The sequence below is a fragment of the Budorcas taxicolor genome, chromosome 8, assembly GCF_023091745.1.
Source record: "Budorcas taxicolor isolate Tak-1 chromosome 8, Takin1.1, whole genome shotgun sequence".
NCBI lineage: Eukaryota > Metazoa > Chordata > Mammalia > Artiodactyla > Bovidae > Budorcas > Budorcas taxicolor.
In genome coordinates, this window is record NC_068917.1 from 32,464,147 (window position 1) to 32,482,367 (window position 18,221).

An 18,221-nucleotide genomic window follows, 5' to 3' on the forward strand; every position below is an offset into this window, starting at 1 on the left:
GGCCTATCCATGGGTTCGCAAACAGTTGGACATGACTGAGTGACTTTCACTCACTCACTCACCCAACAGTGGCTTAAACTGGAAAGCAGTTTACATTCCCTGTCAAATAAAATTCTGAAAGAATAGGCTGGTATGGTGACTTTGCCTTGCAAATGCTCCGAACACCCACACTCCTTCTGGCTCACTGCTCTGGTAGCCTGAGGTGTGTGTTCTGTTTCTTATGTGCAAGGCAGCCTTCTCAATCTGGGCAACAAAAGGGAGAGAAGCGTAAAGATAAACCCATGAATAAAAAGGAAGCTCTTACCTTCATGAGGGAAGTAAAAATGAACAATATAAATAAGCAAATGTATTATGTTAGGTGGTTATCACTGCTCAGGGAAAGGACCTGGGGATGAGAACATCATAATTTTAATGAGATAGCTGTGGCCACAGCGTCAAGGTCACATTTGACAGAAAATTTGAAAGGGGTGAGATAGAAAGAGGGATGTCTAGGGGAAGAATGTTTATGCCAGAGGGAACCGCAGATGGAAAGGTTGATTTTGGTTTGTTTGGAAAAGAAGCAAAGATGCTAGTGTGGCTGAAGGGTGAGCAAAGGGAAGACAAACAGGAGATGAGAGAGGTAAGGGGGAAAACAGATTACATGGTAAAATACCTTCCTGGCCATCACAAGGCCTTCAGCTTTCACACTAGGATAAGAAGTCGTTGGAGGTCTAGGGCAGAGAAGGGATGTGATATAAGTAACATCTAATGGGAACCTTGGCTGCCATGCTGAGAAATGCCTAAAGGGGAGGCAAGAGGAGAAGCAGGGAGGTCCAGTAGGATGCTCCTGCAGTCCAGCAGAATTGCTGGTGGCTTGGACCAGTGTGGTAGCAATGGAAACAGTGAGAAGTATTTGGATTCTTGATACGTTTTGGAAAAAAGTGAACATTAAATTTGCATTGCTGTACTAACGCATTACTACAAATAGTGGTTGAAAACAACACAATTGATTATCTCACAGTTTTCACTGGTCAGAGTCCAGGCATGGCTTATCCTGGTTCTCTGCTTCAGGTTGTCATCACACTGAAATCAAGGTGTCCATGGGGGTCCCTTCTAATTCGGAGGCTTGAGTCAGGAAGAACCTTCTCCCAAGCTCATTTAGGTTGTTGGCAGAGTTCGTTGCCTTGTGACAGCAGAACTCCTAGGGGCATGCTTCTTTAAGTTCAGCAGGAGAGCCTCTAGCCCACTGGCTAAGAGAGTCTTAGTCATGAGAATGACATCCCATCACCTTTGTTTTATTCGGTTGGTTGGACATATCATTAGTTCTGGGGAGGGAGGGAACTTCTGTGTACTAGGAGGCTGGAATTATTGGAGGTCACCCAAGGTCTGTCCACCACAATGAACAAACAGTTTTATTTGTTTATTTACTTAGATGTGTGAGGCAAAGAAGAGAACAAATGAAAACCTGAAGTTGCATTTACTGAGATAAAGAAGACCCAGGGAGGGGAGATCAAGAGCTCAAGTTTGGCTACAGCAACAAAAACAAAATACTGAGCTGGCTGTTACACATCCACAGGTTGCTGTGTCCTTCTCCAGGGGATCTTCTTGACCCAGAGATCAAACCTTTGTCTCTTAGGTCTCCTGCATTGGCAGGCAGGTTCTTTACCACTAGCACCCCTTTGGGTGTGTTCACATGCACCCACAGGAAGATATCAAATAGTTGCATGTATGATCTAGAATTAAGGGAGAAGGTAAGAGATATAAATGTAGGACTCATTAGCCACATTTAAAATAAGTGGTATTTAAAGCCAAGGAATGAGGTTGCTAGGGAATTGAGAGTAGGCAGAAAACAGGACTAGACTTGGAGGTCCCCAGCATGAAAAAGCCGGAGAGTCTACGGAGAAGCAGGAAAGAAGGGAGATGAGAAGGAAGAAGAGTGTCTGAGAGTATCGAGTCCTTGTAGTATCCTTTTTAGGTTGATTTAATTCATTTCAATCTCAGAAAGCCAAGTTTGTTTTTTTTTTTCTTTTATCTTTCAGTTTGGGGAGACACCTACCCACCCTGCTAGCTCTTTCTCTCTGAATGCACTGCCTTTTAGAATGCCCTTAGATGTCAGAGGTTAATGGAAACAAGTTGTGAAAGTTCAACAAACAGTTTGCATTCTTGCCCAAACAAGCCAACCTAATTCAGCCTGAGAGTGTACAACATGGTCAGTGGGAGGGTGGTACTGTTTTATTTTGGGACCGACCAAATAGAAAACAGGCTGCTCTGTGAAGCATGTTACCCCTGGTGTCAGGTGACACAGATCAGGCACTACCTCAAAAGCAAAGGCTTAAAACAACGACAAGAGAATGAGCCTTCTGTTAATATCCTAGAAGTGGACAGGACAGGCCTTTCTGTCTATACCTTCCGACATTTATTGCCGTGTACAGAAATCATTAAAAGTATTAAAACGTAAGACCTTTCTATGGGCATAATGAACTATCATTTTCTCACCTAATCATATATTGGAGTTAAAGATATGTTTCAATACCATTTACTTTGGGTTAAAATCATTTCTGTTCTTACAGGACACAGAGAAAAAAAATCATGAAATTCTAAGTGGTTAAAATAGAAAAGAGGACTCCAGTTGTGCAAATTCAGTACTTTCTATGTAATTAGCATTGTAGATGATGTATAAATGCACGTACATCTGCCGTGTCGTTAGCTGTGTATGTTGAAGCTATGTTACTCAATTCCTAGTGCTTGTTACACCTGACACAAAACCCCGAATGTTCACTTAGAAAAAAATATCTTTTCGCCGATTTCCACTCAAGCATTTCTTAGGTGTCTTCATTGCCTGGCAAAGTGTGCACAGGTGACAAATTATTAAGCCTTTTTTAAAAAAGAGTAGCACTGATTCAGAAATAATCATGTTTCAAACAGGGGACAATTAATTCTATCAGCTCTCTTGCACAAATTTGGTTACAGTCCTCATCTATCAAGTGAGGAAACAGAAGCAGAGTTTGACAACTTTCTCTGAAAGCAGGGGGAGCAAACGCTGCCCTTGGCAGTGAGGCAGGCTGGCTCCTGTAAGACCACACAGCTGACATCCTGGTGGGGACCCGCGGAGTCCGGAAGCAGGAGTTACCGCCAGGGAATGAAATGACTGCATTGCTTTTCACATGGGCCTGGAGGTCAAGTTAGTTTATTTCTTTTTAATTTAGCTGAAATTATAGGCTGGTTGAAAGATTCCTTTGACAGTGGGGGTCTTTTGAATGAGTCACATAAACTTTTGGTTTCTCTCTCACTTTCCTCCAACCCCTTGTCCCCTTTGCAGGATTAAAAAAGCACTTGGGAGGTATACATTAATCTTGCTGGTGTTGTCAGAAGTGATCAGCGAGTTTTATTAAAAGCTCTGGGACTGCCTGAAAGACCTCCTTGTCTGAGTTTGAAATGAAAGGGACATGTTAAGATCTTGGGGCACGTTGTAGGACCCTTCTCCCTGCCCCTTGGACTATGAGCTGACACCCCTGAAGGAAGCTGAGAAGCCCCCCTTTGTTGAAGGGATTTTCCTGGTGAATGGAAACGACTTGGCCCCTGTCGGCATGAGCTCTCCGAGCTGGGGTGGGCTTGGTGCCCTGCTCCTGCTGCTGCTGCTCCCAGGCTGGGCCAGCCCCACCTTTGTCCGTGTTAACCAAGGGGTCAGGGTGATGAAGGGCAGTTCCGCCTTCCTGTCTCAAGATGACCTGAAGTTCACCATCCCCAAAGAGAAAGATGCCTGCAAAGTGGAAGTCGTGATGAATGAGCCAATAACCCAGAGGGTTGGGAAACTTACTCCACAGGTAGGTCATATCTGAGATTTGCTATTTGGTAGTGTGTGTATGAATCTGAGTATGTGAGAATGTAAGGGGAGGAGGGCGGAGAGAAGAGAGAGAGAAAGATAAAAGGTCTTCCTTCAAGCTACCAGAGGTGAGTGCTGTTAAGAAGTTCAGATTTGAAATAGTGGAGCTGCAGTTGATGGGCATAATACTGAGTTGTTTTTTCTATGCAAGGTGAAACCTGTTAAAAATTTTTTGAGGTATAATTGACATACAACATTAGTTTCAGGTGTGCCAGGTAATGATTTGATATTGGTCAAAACTATTTTTGAATGTTCTTGACTGACTGTGAATTACAAAACCAACAGGAGTTACTCCTGTTTATGTTAACACCTGCAGTGGAAGGCTGGTTCAGACTTATGGATGGATGGGTTTTTAAATGAAAAATACACAAATTGACAAATCTTTCCAATTTATCCTCTCTATTGAAGATAATGAATGTAAATCTTACTAAGGTGAGGGAATCAAATACCACTCATTTTAGGTACATCAGCACTCTGAGAAACTTAGGGGGGAAACAGAGGAAAATGGGGACAGAGAGAGAGAAAATGAAAACAAGGCCAGCCTTCCAAGGGTTGGAGTGGGCAGTCTCCTGTGTAGTGTGATATGGTCAATCTCTATGGGACTATTACTGCCCCAGATTATCTCACCCTGGCCAGTCAAGGTGCCTTTGGATAAGATGTCAGGGTTCCAGCACAATTTTAGGACACACTTGTACTGCAGAATAGCAAAAATAAAACACGAAGACATTTTTATCTATTACCATCACTCAAACATTCCCTTGAATAATGGAAGAGATCTGGAAAAGAGATGTGAAGATACTTTAAATAGTCACTGTTCTTCAAAAATGTCTGCATATATTTTTTTCCGTTTAATCATGGTCTTGGAGACCTTGTCATTTAAGGGTATTCTGTGCTGAATCCTTTTGAAGGGTAAAGAGTTATCCTCTAATTCACTGGGTTTAGGAAAGCCCCAATTATCAAATATTTGTTTAAAGTAAAAATTTTTCTCTATACACAGTAGAATATCACTTCTGATCTTATTACTTGTTCTTACTGTGGTTTAACTTTCCTCTCAATGCAAACAGTTTTGAGAATATTCAACACTGGATGTGACTACTTCTGGCAAAATACATCATTTCTATTTGCTGAACTGTGAGCATTAATGTTCTTTCTATTTAGCTAAAAATAAAAAATCCATCAACTTATTCAAAAGTGATAACAGATGTTGTAAAGAAGAACTAAAGAGACAGAGATAGGGGACTTCTTTGGCAGCCTAGTGGTTAAGACTTTGCTTCCAGTGCAAAGAGTGTGGGTTTGACTGATGAAAGAAATCAAAGATGACACAAATAGATGGAGAAGTATACCATGTTCATGGATCAGAAGAATTAATATAGTGAAAATGAGTATAATACCCAAAGCAATCTATAGATTCAATGCAATCCCTATCAAGCTACCAATGGTATTTTTCAGAGAAGTAGAACAAATAATTTCACAATTTGTATGAAAATACAAAAACCTTGAATAGTCAAAGCAATCTTGAGAAAGAAGAATGGAACTGGAGGAATCAACCTGCCTGACTTCAGACTATACTACAAAGCTACAGTCATCAAGACAGTATGGTACTGGCACAAAGACAGAAATATAGATCAATGGAACAAATTAGAAAGCCCGGAGATAAATCCACACATCTATGGACACCTTATCTTTGACAAAGGAGGCAAGAATATACAATGGAGAAAAGATGATCTCTTTAACAAGTGGTGCTGGGAAAACTGGTCAACCACTTGGAAAAGAATGAAACTAGAACACTTTCTAACACCATACACAAAAATAAACTCAAAATGGACTAAAGATCAAAATGTAAGACCAGAAACTATAAAACTCCTAGAGGAAAAATAGGCAAAACACTGTCTGACATAAATCACAGGAGGATCCTCTATGACCCACCTCTCAGATAAATGGAAATAAAAGCAAAAAGAACAAATGGGACCTAATTAAACTTAAAAGCTTTTGCACAATAAAGGAAACTATAATCAAGGTGAAAAGACAGCCTTCAGAGTGGGAGAAAATAATAGCAAATGAAGCAACTGACAAATAATTAATCTCAAAAATATACAAGCAGCTCCTGCAACTCAATTCCAGAAAAATAGATGACCCAATCAAAAAATGACCAAAGAACTAAACCAACATTTCTCCAAAGAAGACATACAGATGGCTAACAAACATATGAAAAGATGCTCAACATCACTCATTATCAGAGGAATGCAAATCAAAACCACAATGAGGTACCATTTCATGCTGGTCAGAATGGCTGCTATCAAAAAGTCTACAAACAATAAATGCTGGAGAGGGTGTAGAGAAAAGGGAACCCTCTTATACTGTTGATGGGAATGCAAACTAGTACAGCCACTATGGAGAACAGTGTGGAGATTCCTTAAAAAACTGGAAATAGAACTGCCATACAACCCAGAAATCCCACTGCTGGGCATACACACCAAGAAAACCAGAACTGAAAGAGACATGTGTACCCCAATGTCCATCGCAGCTGCTGCTGCTGCTGCTGAATCACTTCAGTCATGTCCGACTCTGTGTGACCCCATAGATGGCAGTCCACCAGGCTCCCCCGTCCCTGGGATTCTCCAGGCAAGAACACTGGAGTGGGTTGCCACTTCCTTCTCCAATGCATGAAAGTGAAATGTGAAAGTGAAGTCGCTCAGTTGTGTCCGACTCTTAGTGACCCCATGGACTGCAGCCTACCAGGCTCCTCCGCCCATGGGATTTTCCAGGCAAGAGTACTGGAGTGGGGTGCCATTGTGTTTACAATAGCCAAGACATGGAAGCAACCTAGATGTCCATCAGCAGATGAATGGATAAGAAAGCTGTGGTACATATACACAATGGAGTATTACTCAGCCATTAAAAAGAATGCATTTGAATCAGTTCTAATGAGGTGGATGAAACTGGAGCCTATTATACAGAATGAAGTAAGTCAGAAATAAAAACACCAATACAGTATATTAACGCATATATATGGAATTTAGAAAGATGGTACTGATGACCCAAATGCGAGACAGCCAAAGAGACACAGATATAAAGAACAGTCTTTTGGACTCTGTGGGAGAGGGCAAGGGTGGGATGACTTGAGAGAATAGCATTGAAACATGTATATTACCATATGTGAAATAGATCACCAGTCCAAGTTCAATGCATGAGACAGGGTGCTCAGGGCTGGTGCACTGGGATGACCCTGAGGGATGGGATGGGGAGGGAGGGGGGAGGGGGCTTCAGGGTGGGGAACAGATGTACACCCATGGCTGATTCACATCAATGTATGGCAAAAACCACTACAATATTGTGAAGTAATTAGCCAATTAAAATAAATAAATAATTTTTTTAAAAAAAAGGAGTGTGGATTTGATTCCCAGTCAGTGAGCTAAGAGCCCACATTGCACATACCTCATGCCCAAAAAACTAGAACATAAAAAGCAGAAGCAATAAATTCAATAAAGGGTTTAAAAATGGTCCACATTCACCCCCAAAAAAATCTTAAAAAAAAGACTGATACATACTAGCTCAAACTGACATCTCTAGATATTCCACTTACCTCCCTATGGTTATATCTGATTCTGAAACACATCAGAATTCTATGGAGAGCTCTCGTGTTGGGAGTATTGCTTATGATATTACAACTAAATGTCTCCTTCCAGTTTCCCATGAGTTTTTTCTTTTATCAGTCAGTGATCTTCAGATGGGCATCTAAACAGTGTTAGTTTGTGCTAATGGGCCCAGGTCACACTTGTATTCCCAAGTGTGTAGTAATTGCAACATCTCCCCACTTTCTCCAACATATAACTTCTGCTGGAAGGTGTGTTTGATTGAGGTCTATAAGTTAGGGGAAAGGTAGAGGCCTGGGATGGCTTGTGCCTGGAGCCCTGATACACTAAATGTGATAAGTTGCTGAACATGAATAGGCTCAATAGCAGGCAGTGGAGCCCTCACTACAGGCACTGGGGTCAAAAGCAAAACCTTCGGGACCCTAATCCTACATGACTGGGGTCCTTGATAGAGCAGGGACTCAGGGCTGTATGGAAAAATGTGGATGCCTCATAAAGACTGATAATTTGATAATGGTTCGAATAAATATTTTTTTTAATTGTTCAACATTTATTTAGAAGTAAAGCTGACTATTTTGTGAGGGAAGAAGAGAGGGAAAATTCCCCCTGTAGTGCAGAGATATTAAGCTCTGGCCTCAAGCATGCAAAAACAACACCCTATTATTCCCCAGATTCTCCCTCCTTAGAAAGCATTTTGGGGAGAATCTACTGTGACTTAAACCTTTGTGGATATCCTGTCCCTCTCTCCATTCCAAATAGCCTATGACTTCTAAACACATATAGCACTTTCTATGAGAATAATGAAAAAGCCATAATTTTTAGTGATATTTTAATGGTGCTCATCACTTGGCCAGTTCTGAGGCCCTGGAGAGCAAAAAGGGATCCATGTGACCAGAAGTAAGCAAAACACTTATTTGGTCACAAGAATCAAGGATTGTAGGAGATCTCTAAGTCATCTCCTTTTCAAAGTTTCTCTGATTTTAGGGCAAAAATCCATTACTAGAAAGACGATGTGGAACAAAAACATACCTGTCTGGTTTAGGAAAGTCAGCATTGCAAGGCAAAGGAACAGGGTTCCATACATCCCCAGAGGGTCCCCTAATGTGCTGTGGCTCATTAAAGGATCGTGCTTCAATGTATGCATACCCAGAGGTACCTCTGACATCTCAAACGAATTTTTCTCATCTAAGAATCCACCTGCCAATGCAGGACTGAAGACTCAAGAGATGTAGGTTCGATCCTTGGATCAGGAAGATTCCCTGGAGTAGGAAATGGCAACCCACTTCAGTATTCTTAATCTGGAAAATTCCATGGATAGAGGAGCCTGATGGGCTATAGTCCATGGGATCACAAAGACTCAGACACGATTGAACATGCACACATGAAGTAAATATATTTATTTTCTTAAAATGTGGAGTTTCATTACCTTCTGGACAAATATTAGAGCTTTGTACTATCAAGAAATTTGTCTATCTGGAAAAGCTTTCTCAGATCACCAGGTGATCTTCCTATTTTCTTATTGTGATAATTTGAACAAAACCAAAATTCCTAAGTGAAAAGTGATTTTTTGAGGAATATGTCCCTGTTTTTAATCCTGGCAGATGCAGTTCTCTCTAGGGATTTATGTCTTATGGAGTTCTTGAAATTAAGCATAACCATGTGCATGCATGCGTGCAAGTGCACACACACACAAACACACAATGTATGCATTACTCCTCAATAGAGCTTACTAGTAAGGTGAAAGCAAGCTTATGTGGGCCCATTCCTAGTGAGATGACTGTATTAACAACACCCTGCTGTGTAATGAACAGTTTCATGTGATTTGCACAGAAAATGTTTTGTTTAACATCTGTTCAATTAGTGTTTTCATTTCATTACTGAAGTTTGTCTTAGGACCAACAGGTTCATTTTCCTATTGGATATTTGGAAAGGAATTCGTTTGGCGCATACCAGTACCTTCTGTCTAGATAACCCTCCTGATATAGTCAATTAGAGAAGGTCGATGGTGATATGTTTTCCTCATGTTTTAGGACAAGACTTACCCCCACACAGCATTGCTCACACCTGTCCCAAAGCAAGAAATTTCCTGGGTGGAAAAGCACCACAGTTTAGTGCTGAGCTTGCTCTTTTGAATAGGAAATATAGCAGTAAGAAAATATCTCTCGTTTGAACCAGTTTACTGTCATTAAAGTGAGTAATGAGTTAGGAATGTGTGACAATTTAATTATAAATTGTAATTGAAAAGCAGTTGGAGTGGAAAAAAACAAAGCTAGACAGTAATTAGAAAAGGATTTAACTCTCCTTTGTTTTGGTTAGTAAATTTATGGACAATTATGGTTGTCGCCTTTTATAAAAGGAAAACATATCATGAAACATAAAACAGATGTTTCTTTTAACAAAGCAGATTGTCTCTTTATTACCATGACTATTTGTCAATGATATGGGGAAGGTCTTTCCTTTATCTCCTTCCTTGTCAATTAAAAAGAGGAAGCGAAGATGTGTGTAGAACAGGAATGCAAATAAATGATCTCCTCTTCTACAGATGTCTTTGCTTCCTTTTTCTGACAGTAAGGAAGGAGATAAAGAAGAGACCTTCTGACTAGAGTAGAGTCAGAAAGGATTATGTTTTCTGTAAATGTGTGAGGCTGTACTTAGGCACAGGCTAAGTAGCATGAACTCAGTAGTGATGACATGTAAATACCTCAAGAGTATTTCTTAGTACTCTACCAAGTCAGACTGCACAGAATGAGTGTTATGGTGTGATTGGAAGAGAAAATTCTTTTAAAAAATATGACCCCAGAATATAACAATTGGCAATTTCCTTAATAGTTCTGAGTTAGGTGGTACAGTTAATTATAATTCTGCTTGAAGAGAGAAAATTGCCTTGACGTTGCTGTTTGTCACACGAATCATTTCTGTTATTACATAACTAGTAACCACAGTCTTTTGCAAGTAAATGAGAAACCACTGTGGGTCTTGTTTGGCTTTGATCAAACACAATAGTGTCCATAGAAAGCAGCTTCATCTTTAAATATAAAAACACTATCTGGAAAGGAAAGCAATAAAAGGAGAAGAAAAAATACACAGAGCTAATATAGCATGTTGGTATGTGGGGTAAGACGTGTCTTTCCCTGTGTACATACAGGTATACTTCCTTAGTTGCTATAAACCCCTGAAAGGTATTGGCTAATAATGTTTTAAAAAATGGAACCATATTTTAAATATACAATAAAAAGATAATTATTTAGAGATCATCACTGCCTAATTTATCTGCTTCAGTTCAGTTCAGTTCATTTGCTCAGTCATGTCCGACTCTTTGCGACCCCATGAATTGCAGCACGCCAGGCTTCCCTGTCCATCACCAACTCCTGGAGTTCACTCAGACTCACGTCCATCAAGTCAGTGATGCCATCCAGCCATCTCTTCCTCTGTCGTCCCTTTCTCCTCCTGCCCCCAATCCCTCCCAGCATCAGAGTCTTTTCCAATGAGTCAACTCTTCGCATGAGGTGGCCAAAGTACTGGAGTTTCAGCTTTAGCATCATTCCTTCCAAAGAACCAGACTTTCATAATTTAGATATTCTCAAAACAGACAACAGCTGTATAAGCAGTATGGTCATGGACATGGGGCTGTGTAGGGGTGTTGGTGGTTAAAACACTCACATATAGGAAATTCTCTGGTTATAGTGGTTAGGACTCTGCTTCCTCTGCTAGGGGTACAGGTCCTATCCCTGTTCAGGGAATTAAGATCCAGAGAATTAAGATCCTACGCAACAGAACATACATACACATGCATAATGCTAAGAGAACATAATTTCTCCAGGCCATACTTTACTGCTGGAAAAACTAAAAAGTGTACCAATGATTTTCACATGTATATCCCTTTCTTCTCATGAACTAGGTTTTTGACTGCCATTTCCTTCCCAATGAGGTAAAATATACTCATAATGGTTGCCCAATTCTTGATGAAGACACAGTGAAGCTTAGACTCTACAGGTAAGTGGCACAGGAGCATTCTTCATTCTTTGTCAGTTAACCGTTCTGTGTGCTTCTGTTTCTTTGGATAAGTATTGCTATGGTGGAAGTTACTAGATTTCAAACAAGTAAGTAATTAGTAGTAGGAACTGGAGACCTGAATGGATGAGGCAAGAATTGTAGCACTCTTTCAGTTACTTTTATTTATATCCTCTTCCTTGGGGTTTTTCTGTGGCAAATTATTAGCCTTCTCCTGTTTCCCTTTAGAGTTCTTGTACAGGTATCTCTGGTCATTCAACTCTCCATTTACGATTAAAAATGGAGATTACAACCTACAGATTTTTTATGAGAATTAGGAAGAAAATATATTCCAAAAGTGAATGACATTCTTCATTTTGATTATCGACTACTTAGTCTTAAGAAATGCAATAGCTTCTATTTTTAAACATATTATATTTTAAAAAGGTTTAAAACAATCAGTTATAGAGTTGGACAAAGTGATCATATAGCCCAGCAGTTCTACTCCTAGATACATAAATGTATAAGAGAAATTGAAACATATGTTCACACACAAATTTACACAAATGTTCACTGTAGCATTTCTTGTACATGTCAAGAAGTTGAAATAATCAGTCTGATGAATGAGTAAACAAGATGTGGTATATTTATACAGTGAAATATTATTCAGCCACAAAAGGGATGAAGTACTGTTACATGCTATAACACAGATGAGCCTTGAAAATATTATGCTAAGTGAAAGAAGTCAGACATAAAACATTACACATTGTATAATTTCGCTTATATGGTATGTTCAGTAAAAGCAAATTCAGAAAGGCAGAAAGTAGATTGCAGTTGCCAGCTTTTGGGGGTGGGGTGAATGGGGAGTGACTGCTCATGGGTGTAGATTTTTATGGGGGGCGGTGATAAAAGTGTTTCTGGAATTAGAGAGCAGGATGGTTGCATAGCCTTCTGAAAATACTAGAAACACTGAGTTGTAAACTTTAAAGATGTACATTTTAGAATTATGTGAATTATATCTAAATAAAGAGTTAATTTAAAAATTAAGCTCATGGTTATGTTATTGCTCACTTCATAGAAGCAACTGAAAATTCAGTGTAGGTGGAGTAGGCCTTATATAGTTTTGTACTTGGCTTTTGTCACTTTTAAGAGTATTTGACTAAAACACAGCAGCATGAATTTGCCTTAAGTACTAGAGGAATACTAGTCTAGAGTTTTGTAGCAGACAGTGAATTATCCTGATCACCCATCATAGGTCAGGCTCATGCTAGGTAGGCTTAGGAAACACAAGAATGAGGATAAATGGGCTGGTTTTCAGGGCCTGATGCAAAAGATGGCTAGATAATTGTGATGCAGAATGACAAGCCAGAAGAGGGGCATGAAACAAATGCCATGCTCAGAAAATGAGATGGCACCCAAGGATTCCTTGGGAACTAGGCAATCAGCATATAGGGCTGTTTGATCTTCCTAAGACTTTAAAGGTAACAAAACTAATTAGCTTCAGAGAGGTTGCTGATGAACTCTGGCTGTTCCCATTTCTTTGAGTTTCTAAAGGATGAGGCGGGAGGAGCAGCACAGATGAAGTGCAGTTAGAGGACCTGTCAGTGTTCTTGGTCTTGAGGATTTAAAGTAGAACATTCAGAGGAGTTGGAGGCATAAAAGCAGAGAGCATGTTTATTGCCCTCTTACCTCATCTCTAGCCCCTTTGGTAAGCTACTTGACCTCTCTAAGCCTCAGCTTCCTCATCTGTAAAATGGAGTCAACAACGCTACGATAGATTCCTGTGAAGACTGAATGATAAACTCTTTGTAAGGAGTCTAGCATGTGCCTGGGCCATTATGAAAGCACATCAGTGGAGAATCTATTATTGATGCATGACCATCACTTTAATTTTCTCCCTTCAATAAAGAATGACAGCCTGTCAATTTGCTGTATAACTCAGGGAACTCAAAGCAGGACTCTGTAACAACCTAGAAGGGTGGGATGGGGATGAAGCTGGGAGGGATGTTCAAGAGGGAAGGGATCTAGGTATGCCTATGGCTGATTCATGTTGATGTTTGGCAGAAACTAACACAGTACTGTAAAGCAATTATCCTTCAGTTAAAAATAAATAAATTTAATCAGAAAAAGAATGACAATCCATCCCTATTAGGTTCTGCAAATATCCAGAGAGTGTAGTGCCTAAGGGAATGAAGGGAATGGAGGTTACAGTCACTGATCACCCTTTACATGCCACCCACTGAGCTGAGCTTCCCCAGCTAGATTGCAAATAACTACTCTTGTAGTGGCATTTGTGAAAAGCAAAAAGGGCTTGATGCTTCAGAAATCCCTCACCCCTTCACTCCTGAATTAAAAGTCAGTGCATACATGAAAATATGCTCAACATCACTCATTATCAGAGAAATGCAAATCAAAACCACAATGAGGTACCATTTCATGCCAATCAGAATGGCTGCGATCCAAAAATCTACAAGCAATAAATGCTGGAGAGGGTGTGGAGAAAAGGGAACCCTCTTATACTGTTGGTGGGAATGCAAACTAGTATAGCCACTATGGAGAACAGTGTGGAGATTCCTTAAAAAACTGGAAATAGAACTGCCTTATGACCCAGCAATCCCACTGCTGGGCATACACACCGAGGAAACCAGAATTGAAAGAGACACGTGTACCCCAATGTTCATCGCAGCACTGTTTACAATAGCTAGGACATGGAAGCAACCTAGATGTCCATTGGCAGATGAATGGATAAGAAAGCTGTGGTACATATACACAATGGAGTGCTACTCAGCCATTAAAAAAAATATATTTGAATCAGTGCTAATGAGGCAGATGAAACTGGAGCCGATTATACAGAGTGAAGTAAGCCAGAAAGAAAAACACCAGTACAGTATACTAACACATATATATAGAATTTAGAAAGATGGTAATGATAACCCTGTATGTGAGACAGCAAAAGAGACACAGATGTATAGAACAGTCTTTTGGACTCTGTGGGAGAGGGAAAGGGTGGGATGATTTGGGAGAGTGGCATTGAAACATGTATAATATCATATAAGAAACAAATCGCCAGTCTAGGTTCGATACAGGATGCTTGGGGCTGGTGCACTGGGATGACCCAGAGGGGTGGTAATGGGGAGGGAGGTGGGAGGGGGGTTCAGGATTGAGAACATGTGTACACCCGTGGCAGATTCCTGATGTATGGCAAAACCAATACAATATTGTAAAGTAAAAAAAAAAAAAAAGAAATTAAAGTACCAGACACCTAAAAAAAAAAAAAAAGTCAGTGCATTAACTAGATTTGCAGGATACTCTTAAACTGCACACATGCTAGAGATGAGACTGAGATCCGAGCAGTCATTAAATACCCATAGTTATGATAGATCTGAGAGGAGGTGTTAAAAGGAGGGTCATTGGAAAGGGAAGCAACAGAAAAAGGAGTTGACACCAATTTAAGGAGAAGGGACAAGAACAGGGAGGTGGGGTGTAGAGTATAACGTAAAATCCAAACTCCCTGATACACAGATTGTGTGAAAGACAATCTTTAAGCTTCAAGCCAACTTAGTGCCCAAGTAGCAGAAGAACCTGCACACCAGTAATGTTGCCTTTGCTCTGTTCTGTCCTCAGGTTTACTGAGACAGACACCTTCACGGAAACCTTTACCTTGCGGGTCTACCTCCTGGAACCAGACTGTAACATCATCCGCATGAGTGAGGATGCACTGGAGGTGTCTGAGTTCTACGGCCTGTCCCGAGTCATTGATAAGAATCTGCTCAGATTTGATTACGAGAGGATGGCCAGCCTGGAATGCACAGTCAGACTGGACCCTGTGGGAACTCAGCTGCCAGCCCACGGCCAGTTGGTTCTGGTGGAGCCCCAGCTGGAAGAACCTCGTGGAGATCAGCCACATAGTTTCTTCCCTGAGTCTCGTATGATATGTTTTAATACTTATCTGGATGTTACTAAATCTGCCGGGTCTTAAATGGTCATCTTCCACGGTGACAAGGAGTTTTACTTAATAGAATTTGTAGCTGGTTGAAAACATAGATTAGTGGCTAAGAGTGCAGACTTTGGAAACAGAAAAACTTGGACTTGAAAACTGCCTCTGCTATTTACTTCCTGTGTGGTATTAGGTCAGTTTGTTAACCTAAGTCTCTGAAAAATGGTCAAGGATAGTGGCTGTTCCATAGGGTTGTATAAAGGTGAGAGTGAGTGAGATCACACACACACACACAAAGCAATTCACACAGTGTCTGGCTCATAGCCAGTGCTCAGTAACTGTCAGCTGTTATTATTAATAGTGAGTAGCAATAGCAGTGATAGCCAGAGTAGCTGGGAAATTTATTAGGTGTTATTAGACTTGAAGCAGGTTTGGGGTAAAGCTGGTAGGCAGGAGATATGGTTTAAATCAGGAAGAGTTGATGGATAATGTTCCTCTTGTTATTCATTTAATTATCACATTTTGGGCACTTCCTAGATGCATATTAGTGTTCTAGGCACTGTGGAAAGACCAAGAAATATAAGGGAAAATCATGGTCGTAGTCATACCTGGAATTTGGATAGTATGATGGGTAATGTTCCTCTTGTTATTCATTTAATTATCACATTTTGGGCAGCTCTTAGATGCATAATAGTGTTCTAGGCACTGGGGAAAGACCAAGAAATATAAGGGAAAATCATGGTTGTAGTCATACCTGGAATTTGGACAGTAAATTATAGCTAAAGACATGTTTGCACATATGTCACCTCATCTAGTCTTTGCAGCCTTCTGGATAAGAATAGAATACCCAGTCTTTACATCGGGGAAGTGTGCAAAAGGCCACTAACATAAGTGGCCTGTGCGTATCATAGACGGTGCAAGAGTGAATAATACAGTTGGCAGAGACAAAAAGACTACATACTGGAGAGATGACTGCAGTTTTTAGTGGAGGAGATTAGGTTGGTTCAGGTGGTCAATGAATATTTGAAGAAAGGTTTAGTGAAAAGACAAAGCGGACCTGGAAAATAGGCAGAATTCAGAGGTGTTTAAGTGGGGAGTGAATTTCAGTGAATAGAATATTCTAGCAGAGATTGCATGGTGGTGCTATGGAAATGGATGCTGTAAATACAGACAAGAACAGGACTGTGGAAGGCCTACAGTGAGCCTATTTGTCAGAGGTGGTCCACCACCAAAAAATGCATTTTATATTTTTTCTCTCAAGCACTTTTGGTGGGTAAGGACCTTGTTAGATAATCGGTCGATTGTTTTTACAGTAAGGAAATGGCAGGTTTTCAGAATAATGACAACCCACTCAGTGAACAATTGGCGGGAACACGAGTGTTCTTTAGTCAGCAAGAGGGAATAAGTGTCTGTGGAAGGGAGGACAGGTTTTTAAAGGTAATCACTAAGGTACAAGTGCTTCTCTTAATTCCCTGCTATGCATTCTAGAATTGGGAACAGAGCCGAAGTGTCCAGGTGGCAGGTGTACCCTGGGACTGAAGAAAGTCGGAAGTCTCAAAGTGAGCTGTGAGGAGTTCCTGCTGATGGGGCTTCGATACCAACACCTGAGTTCCCCTTCTCCCAACATTGATTACTTCTCCATCCAACTGGACCTCACAGATAGCAGGAGTAAAATCACATACAAGGTAGAGTCTATGGGCTCATGTGTCTGGGTCCCCGGCTGAGAGCTGGTTCTCTGGGGTCACTTGTGCTGGCTCCCATGTCAGCGAGGGTTCCCGTATGGTTGTGGGTGGAACAGCCTAATGACTCACTGGAACTGCAGGCTTGTTCTGCCAGTAAGTGCTTAAAAAAGGGTTGGTTTTGCACATAATATCCATGTATAATTTCCCTTTTCTGGCAATCTTGTAGCTCTACCATTGCAACTTAGAAAGAACCAGAATCAGGTTACATGCTAACCTTTCTCTCCCTGTCCCTTCAATATTCTTCAGTTTCTCGTTTTTGCTCTTGTAACTCCTACTCTTTGATGCTTCATTTACCCCTTTATTAGACCCTCTTTTCATCTGTTGGAGGAAATCAGAGGGTCCGCACACCCATTCAGCAAGGCCATAGGAAACTGGGAGAGAGGGAGTCCTCGTCCCACTGTGAGGGCTGTAGCAGGGCCATCTCCGTCTTCCAGTCTCTTTTAAATTCTCCTTGCCTTTCTTCCTCTTAATCTCTTCTTATTGAAATGATGACAGAAAGTGAAGTCAATCTAAGTGAAAGATTGGCATCCTTCTCTACTAACTCAGGCACTCTGTAATGTGTTTATTTGGGAAGCTGAAATGCCTATGAACCTGCTGAAACAGTTCAGATTTTGTGCTGATTTAAGATGATCTGAGATGACATTTGTGAACTTTCAGTCTCACTTCTTCCTCTGATTTCTCCTAAGAGACCCAGATGAATGTTGAACATTATTACCACAGGATTTAATAAAACAAAGAATGATAAAGAAATGATTAAACAGGGTTGTAGTATTTTATAATTGAGAACTGGAAAAATTGTGAGGTGGTCTGGTCAAATTGATCAGGTAAATCACTTGGGGAAGTGAGATTTAAGAAGAGATTTAAGTCTGACATTGATAGCCTGCCCTTGGGACTGGGTTGCCTGGGTTCAAATGTTTACTTAACTAGCTGTGTGATTTTGTACTCTATGCCTCATTTTTAAGATCTTGCAGTGGGCATAGTAGTACTTCTTATTGAGAGGATTTAATGAGGTGATGCTTACAAAGCTTGGCACAAAGCTGAACACATAGTAAGCTCTACACGTATTTTTTGCTAGTGAAAAAGCTGATGTTTTTGGA

At 40.6% G+C, this 18,221-nt stretch overlaps 1 protein-coding gene across 1 annotated transcript in view; it reads left to right on the top strand.

Moving 5' to 3' along the window:
* Positions 1-3,566: 3,566 nt before the first annotated feature.
* The window catches only part of FREM1 (FRAS1 related extracellular matrix 1), a 149,564-nt gene continuing 134,909 nt past the window's right edge, over positions 3,567-18,221 (top strand). Inside the window, exons 1-4 of the mRNA XM_052645063.1 lie at positions 3,567-3,803; positions 11,354-11,448; positions 15,070-15,371; positions 16,871-17,067. Coding sequence (XP_052501023.1) covers positions 3,567-3,803; positions 11,354-11,448; positions 15,070-15,371; positions 16,871-17,067 — 831 coding nt within the window. The remainder of the gene's footprint in view (positions 3,804-11,353; positions 11,449-15,069; positions 15,372-16,870; positions 17,068-18,221) is intronic.